The sequence below is a fragment of the Cupressus sempervirens genome, chromosome 10, assembly GCF_028749045.1.
Source record: "Cupressus sempervirens isolate cs-2001-9-10 chromosome 10, ASM2874904v1, whole genome shotgun sequence".
NCBI lineage: Eukaryota > Viridiplantae > Streptophyta > Pinopsida > Cupressales > Cupressaceae > Cupressus > Cupressus sempervirens.
This window is the reverse complement of record NC_143127.1, coordinates 649,749,889-649,757,790: the sequence shown is the minus strand read 5'-3', so window position 1 is coordinate 649,757,790 and position 7,902 is coordinate 649,749,889. Positions and strand designations below refer to the sequence as shown.

The 7,902-nt window shown below is 36.4% G+C and overlaps 1 protein-coding gene across 1 annotated transcript; it reads right to left on the bottom strand.

Moving 5' to 3' along the window:
- Positions 1-1,987: 1,987 nt before the first annotated feature.
- On the bottom strand, positions 1,988-6,228 carry LOC149535494 (GDSL esterase/lipase At5g03610-like). Its single transcript, XM_089806149.1, has 6 exons — positions 6,171-6,228; positions 5,908-6,099; positions 4,619-4,884; positions 3,956-4,250; positions 3,579-3,800; positions 1,988-2,298 (listed from the first exon to the last, which is right to left on the bottom strand). Exons 1-6 carry the CDS (start codon positions 6,226-6,228, stop codon positions 1,988-1,990), a joined length of 1,344 nt encoding a protein of 447 aa, XP_089662275.1.
- Between the last annotated feature and the right edge of the window lie 1,674 nt (positions 6,229-7,902).

The window sequence follows — 7,902 nt, the reverse complement described above, 5'->3', positions numbered from 1 at the left end:
TGATCCAGTTCCATCCATTGTCTGCCTTCATCCTCCTCTCCCTTAGAATCTGACGATAGGGCCTCTTCCCCTACCATTTGGGTATGCAGATCAATGATGAATCAACAACCTTTACTTTTTAGTGATAAGGTGTTCTTCTTCCAGTCATATCGAGCTCTTTCTTTGATAAGCCACCCGCGACCTAGGATGGCGTCATAGCCTTTCCTCTTTAACAGAATCACCATGAAATCCATCAGGAATGGTTGAGTGCCAATGGTTACCGGTTGTGCCATGAGAATACCTAGTGGTTTAATGCCATGTTGATCGATGATCAGTAGCTGAAATCTCAGAGGTCATAATGTTGGCTATCCCAGTTTCCTCCAAGTTTCCTCTAGTAATACATTTACGCTGGATCCTCCGTCAACTATGGTGTCTGTGAGAACATGTCCATGTATCCCCATCTCGACAACTGCAAGGTGTCATCTGGATTTCAGCACCAGCAACATCCGATCTTCTCCTCCAAAGGCAATTTCTATTTCCTTCCATCGACTTGGTTCTCCCAATGACTTTTCCTTCCTGATACTTGATTCTCTTGTAATATTTGAAAGAGCAGATCAAAGTTGAGGCATGGTGAGAAGAAAATCATTTACCTTTACTTGTACCTCCATTTGCAAAATTTGTCGTACTATGTTTTGTTCCACAGAATTCCTCACTGAAGTGCCGATGATGTTCAAAGGTGTTTCTGTTTGGGATACTTTTCCAACCTCCACTTGTGCTTCTATAAATTTTCTCTTTTCTTCGGTAGGGTCCGAGTATTCTTTTGCTTGTTGCCGTGTAATTGCCAGAACTTCTTTGTCATTCACCTCGACAGTGATCAAGTTCACTTCGAATTTTGGACATTTTGAGTTGTCATGATCACCGAGTCCACACCATCGGCACAATAGTTGAGGTGTATTTTCTATTGGACACTCCCACGCAAAATGCCCCCACAAGTTACATGTGCAGCACTGAATAATCGGCCGTCTGTTTGCATCATACTAGATGCAGCTTCTGCTTCTATTGGTATTGTTATTGTTGTTATTATTCTATCCACACTGATTATTCCTATATCCTCCGAATGTAGCTCCGGTTGTATTTGTGCTTCTGCTACTACTCGACGGGGAAGCCTCCTGTGTGAGAAGCACCTACAGAGATCCTCTTGTCTTCATGTTAAAGGGGCGGTCTTTTGTCGAATGGCCCATGATCTGACAGATGTCACAAAATTGGTTCTTTGGACAGGATCCTTTAGTATGACCATCGATCTTACACTTCGTGCACCACAGTTCACTGCCTTTTGACTCCTTCTACATGTTTTTAAACTCCTTCATCATACAAACCATGTCCTTTTGTAGGGCACAAACCTTCTTGCTGCTACCTTTGTGGTCACTGCTATCATCTCCGGCAGGCTCGTCGTCATCAGAATCAGAGGAGCTAGTTTTCTTCTTCTTTTTTTTTTGCTCACTTTCAAGGTTCAGTGCTCTGTTATACGCATCCACATATGATGATGGTGGCACAATTTTCATTTTCCTCCACAATTCTGATCGTAGGCCATCCACGAACCATCTTTTTTGCAATCCGTCTGCCGACTTGCTTTCTATTTTGTTTATTAAGTCTTTTAATCTCCTGGCGTAGATGCAGATAGTTTCATGCTTCCCCTGTTTGGTATTGAAAATCTTTGCTACAATTTCATTATCATCCCGCAAGAGTTTAAATTTTGCCAGGAACTCCTTTTTAATGTTATCCAAGGTATTAAGCTTTTGTCGATCTGTATCTGAAAACCAATTAATCTCCACACCTCATAGGGTTGCCGAAAATTGCCTAACCCATTCGTTGGCATCAGTGATTCTGTTTTCCTACAAAATTGTCTCACATGTCTTACAATGTCGGATGGGGTTGGCGGTACCATCACCATCAAACTTTGGTAGCTTTTTTTTGGGTCCCGCCGTCACAACACTGGAGGTCTACACTGTCACATCGGAGGTTTGCACTCCCGCACCGATGATCTGTACTCCCACACCAAAGGTCTGTACTCCCACACCAGAGGTCTGAACTCCCACACTGGAGGTCTACACTTCCACACTACCGGTCTGCACTCCCACACTGGCAGACTGCTCTCCCACATCAGAGGTGTTGACAGCTGCAAACCCTGGTGAAGAAGACAGATCTTCTGAAGTTGTTTCCCACGGAAGTCTATCCCAGATGAAGAGGTCACTCCACACTCATGCTCCCTCAGCACTGCGATCTGTGCAAGTTGATGCTCTTCTATCTGAATTTTCCTCCCTCGGCGAACAAAAATTCAAGAACTCCTCCCATGCTTCTTCCACCAATTCCACCCGCTGTCGAGTCTCCTCCAACAATTCTTCGGTGCTCCAGTTTCCGTCAGAAATTTTTTGAAATCTTCGTCGATGTTCAGCTTGCTATGCCAGAATTAAATTCTCTTGTGCAGTACAGGTTCCATCTTTTTCCTTGACCTTATTCCGATCTTTGTTAAGCTGATTTGGCATTAATCTTCATTCCTCCCACCTTCCAGATTCATAAGGCAACGCCGCTAAATGTTTACTGTACTGGTAAAGAAATCAACGCATACAGACAATAGAACAAAACAACAAAATTATATTCGTATATGCCAGACATACATTATGCTTCATCAGATCAATGATAGTAAAAGATGATTTACAATGTTCTCAGACGGGATATAAATACTACCGCTGAACCTTCCCGAAGGAGTTTGTCGGCCACAATATTATATCCGCTACAAACTATTTACCTGTTAGCTACAAAATACAAAACATTGATGACAACTAATCTGTCGGCTAAGAAACTCCACTGAAACCATCCAGTTGGCTGACACTTACACTAGCTATATCTAACGATTTTGTGTTTTTTCTTAAAAGGTGGAACTACCAAGATAAAAAATTAAAAGATGAGCTCATTGAAGATATAGAGCATGAGTTTGGTAGTAATATTTTTTATCATAAGAAATTGTTACAAAAAGCTTCCAGGCATCTTAAGGTTGTGAGGGACACATATAGAAAGAGTCTCATCCTAAACCCGAAGTAGGAGCATCCTCCCTTTGTTTCAATGAGGGACTAGAATGAGTTCATTTTGGATGCAAAGGAGAAAGGGGAATGTCCAAAAGAAAGTACACCAACAAATTCAAAAAGGTATGCAATAGTATTAACTACTAGTACATTAATAAGCAAATGTAGGGTTCAACTTCAGTATCAACAATTTCAACTAGCTCAATTTAATCTATCTATTGATGAAAGGCATGTAATTCAGATGCTGACACAATTGCTTTGACCCTATTATGAATGCTCGCTAAAATTTGGGCATCTAATAAACTGTGGTGGTTGATTGTACATAGAATGCCCGTATACAACTGTATATATCTCAATTTGGGCATAAATCCTACATAAGATATAAATAGTGCGCTTATAACTTCACATATAGCTATATTATGTCTTGAAAATATAGTAATGCTCAACTACATGTACCATAGTGTAATGTGTTAGCAGTATAGGTGATAAATGATATTTAGTTAGTGTAATGACAAGTACATGAGCCATCTTGAACATACCCACAATGAGAGTAGTGAAGATTTATCATCACTTGCCATCCCTTCTGAGTAGGATAGTACCAATCAAAAAAGAAAAATTCTTCTTGAGACTTGCATAGAGGAAAAAGAGCTCTTCCTTGTTCATCATAATCAGCACACCCAACAATGGAGCTGCTCATGTTTCCATCTCTAGAATAGCATGATCTACTCATCTCATGGATTCCTACTCAATACACAATACAAAAATAAGTCAATCAATATCCTCATGTATTTATGTAATCCTATAATTATGGCTCTTAAATAGATACACTATTTAGAAGGAAAACCTAAAAAAGATAATCTTAAAATTCTTAACTACACTATAATCAATGTCTTTACCATATGCAAATGGGTTGAAGATAATATGAGAGAAGGCTGCAAAGAAATCAAGGATGAGGAAGTTGGCATCTTCAAGCTCCCTCAGCTCTGAAATGGCTTGTGATAGATATTTGTTGTGGGTGGAAACTAAGTCCATTGTTGTGTTCAAACATACTGCTCCAGACTGTAAGTAACCTGGTTGGCAGTCAAATGGCATGTTATTTGATACTAGAAAATTCCTTAGCCCAAGATTATATAGCTCTGTGAGTTGCAGTTTCATCTCTGCTACAACACTCTTCACAAACTTCTTTGTTCCCTATAAACATAACCCTCAGTCACATATTTTTTTTAAATCACATTTGAATCATTCTAGTACAACATGACAATTAATAATATCATATTTTCACAATCTATTTCAAAAAAATCTTTTTTGTTTCTAGATTTGATTGTGTAAGTTTTTTTAGTATCAATGGATCGCACTGTGTGATCCATCATCAGAATGAGAGAAGGATGTAAGATATGATCCATCGTCAGAATGAGATAAGGATGTAAGATAATTCTTTCATCCTAATGATAGATCACAGAGTGGATCTGAAACGTTGATACTAAAAAAACTTCCACAATTAAATCTAGAAACAAAAAAAATCATTAGAAGATAGCAAGTTTGGTGATATTTATTCTTACCAATGTGGTAACATTTGTAGCAGCATAATCATTTCCATTCAGAGTGAGAAGTGCTATTGAGTGCTTCAGATGATGAGAACCATATTTTTGAGATATAATGGAATTCTTGAAATTCCCAACTTGGACACTCAGCTTTGGAACTCCAAAAGTATCAAATACCCCACTGTATGCTACTACAAAGTTTATGCCTTTCCTTGCTTGTATATGATGGCTTGAACTTTTTAGAACTCTGTAGGTCACTGGAGATGGAAGACCTAAGATTTGGGCTGCATAAATTTAAGAAAAAACAAAAACTCTAGTAAATGCATTCACCTATATATTTAAAACCATGGCAATATAATCATAAAGAAAAGAAGTATTTTAATCAATGAGAACAGATTTTTACAATCTATGACAATTATTTGCAAGAGCTTCTGGATTTGATTTCGTATAGTTTTTTTAGCATCGACATTTTGAACCATCATCATGATGAAATCAAGCATAAGAGAGATGAAACCAAGCATAAGAGGCCACAAGAAAAAAGATACACAATCATAGAGCACGAAGTTTGATTTGAAACATCCATGCTTAAAAAACTATACACAATCAAATCTAGAAGCTCTTGTAGATAAGAATTTTAATGTTAATAGATTAAGGAAATAGGATTGTTCTGGTCCATGACTCAGAGTATACAAGAGAAGCACTACTGGAGAGAACTTGTCATAGTTATCAATACTTTAAAATTGAAAATTGCTTGTTCAATTTTAATATAATTGTATCCTGAAGAGGGCATCAATTATGAGGAGTTATATGGATGGATTGAAAAAGGATTTTCAAAGGATCCTATAGTGCAATCCTAAAGGGTCACGGTTTTTCTGTTTCATATGATTACTTTGAAAAGTTTTGGCTTGCCTTCCAAATGCAATTTCAATAAGATTTTTTTGATAGGATTTTTATATCTTATAAAATTTGGGGGAATTTCTAGGTTCACAGTGCAAAAAATAAATATACAAAATTGCAGACGAGACCCTTAAGCATTATTATACTTAGAAAATCAAAAGTCAATACCATGATCTATAATCATTATATAATTAGAGAGAAGTCAAACATATACCTATATTAGCTGATGGTGTAAAGCACTTGGAAACCCCAGTACATAGCAATGGAAAAGTTTGAGGAAAATTGACTTCTATTTATGTTGCCTATCCAAATATTTTGGGCTAAAATATGCAACAATAGTTCCTAATATGAACAACAGTTTCTGATATGGACCTTTGAGATCATTAGAAATTGATTTTGAGAAAGATTACCTAAATAATTAGTAAGAATTCTGCCAGATGATACCCTATCTGATGGGTGCCCAGGCCAAGTGATACCATATGGATATTTCCATGCTGAAACTATGCTATTTTTCATACTAGGATAGTGATTTCCAGTGTCTGCATATGAATCTCCAAAAACAAAATGAGCTTTTGTTTCATCTCCATTGCATATACTTACAAAAACAACGCTTCAATCAATGACCACACTAAAATTATATACAAATTTTGCAATAAGAAAAGCAATTATCAATCATTACCCATTAAAACTGGTAGAAATACCAATAGGACTGATGACATTTTGGCAGTCATTTTTCATGACCTTCTACATCTACGGTCAGCAAAGTTGATTGTTTGGTTTATATGGAAAAATCATATGACTTGTTTGGTCAAGACTAATGTCTGCAAAGTTTTCAAAGACCTTCTGGAGGAGTTCAAAATTAGAAGCTTGAAGACTGAGTTTACATTAAAAGCTCAAGAAAAGTAGAGAGATGTTGTGCTGAGTAAAACAAAACTTCTTCCAATTAGTAACCACACTAAAATTACATCCAAAAATCTTAATATGATAAGCAATTCTTAGTCATTACCAATTACCAATTACCAATTACAAAGAGTAAAGAATATTGATGACATGTGGGCAACCATATTTGATGACCTTCTAGATCTATCATGGATAAATAGCATGATTACACATGTCAATTAAAGGTATGATGCTATAATTTCTTCCCTTTTTTCATATTTTTGGTGGAACATGCTACTTTATGCTAAAACCTTCATACCAATATATAATAATCGACTAATTAGTACTGATCTTTATATCTATATCATCTAACATATTTCAAACTTTTCATAGGTTGCATGACACATCAAAGGCAGCAAAGGCAAGGCTAGAAAAGGTTGAGCAGCACAAACTTGGCTCTGGGGGATATTTGAAAATCAAAGCATGCGTTGTAAGTAGCAATAAATGAATTAAAAAGAAAAATTATTTATAAAATGCAAATGATTTTGTTAATTAATAAAAAAATGTAGGGTGCTGATTTTAATCTGGAGGCCAAGAAAGAACACAAAAAAAATTGCCTTTAAGCAAGGCTATGTAGTGGTGGTTGAATGCCTACAACAAGCTTCCATTGCCCCAACCAAACAGTCTCCTGCATCATGTACATAGGTAAATATGCCAAAAAATATATTATAAATTGAATACTTGAGCAAAAATTTATTTGATAATAATGTGCATGACATTGCAATGTAGCCTGTTAATCATGACACAAATCATACGCAGCATCATGAAGCCCCTGATGTGCATCGTACTATCGATGGAGGTGCTCATTTGTTATTTAAAACTAATTATGTAATTATTAATACAATTTAACATCTTTAATTGAACTTGGTGTAACCTTTTTGTGTTGAGGATATAGAATCATGTCGTGCTGAATGAGTGCCGGAGGATGTTCAAACTGATTAGCAAGTAGATCATGTCGGACATTCAAGTAAAGAAAATCTATGTTTTGTTCTTTTAAATTAATTTTTTGATTTATAGTTCTTTTACTTAAATAAAAACTTGTAATTCACTAATATAAAACGGTGCAAATTTAACTCATGAAGTACTTGTTATTGCAGTGGACCCCCCTTTGGTGCAGCGACCTCATGATGTTCCTGAACGGATGAGGAGGAGACATGTGTTAGAACCAGTAGAGGAGGGGGATGATGAGGACATTGATATTCCTCTTAGAAATTTTATGAAAAAAAGAAACGGCAAGAAAGCAAAAAAGATATGATTATTCATGAATGACTTACTCTTGAATGTTGCGTGTTAATGAATTTTTCATGAATGTTGTGTGTTTATGAATTTTATGTGTTAATGAATGTTATCATGTGATTATAATGATTGAATATTATATTTAAAAAATGGATGAATTGAATGTTATTAAATGTTAATGGGGAATTTAGAGTGATGTTAGGGGAGGGGGGGGAGGGGCCAAATGAGCT

Coding starts and splice junctions, on each gene's coding strand:
- LOC149535494 (XM_089806149.1), bottom strand. CDS start 6,228: ATGACTGCCAAAATGTCATCAGTCCTATTGGTATTTCTACCAGTTTTA. Junction 4,251..4,618: donor CTACAAATGTTACCACATTG/GTAAGAATAAAT, acceptor TTATGTTTATAG/GGAACAAAGAAGTTTGTGAA. Junction 3,801..3,955: donor CTTCAACCCATTTGCATATG/GTAAAGACATTG, acceptor TGTATTGAGTAG/GAATCCATGAGATGAGTAGA.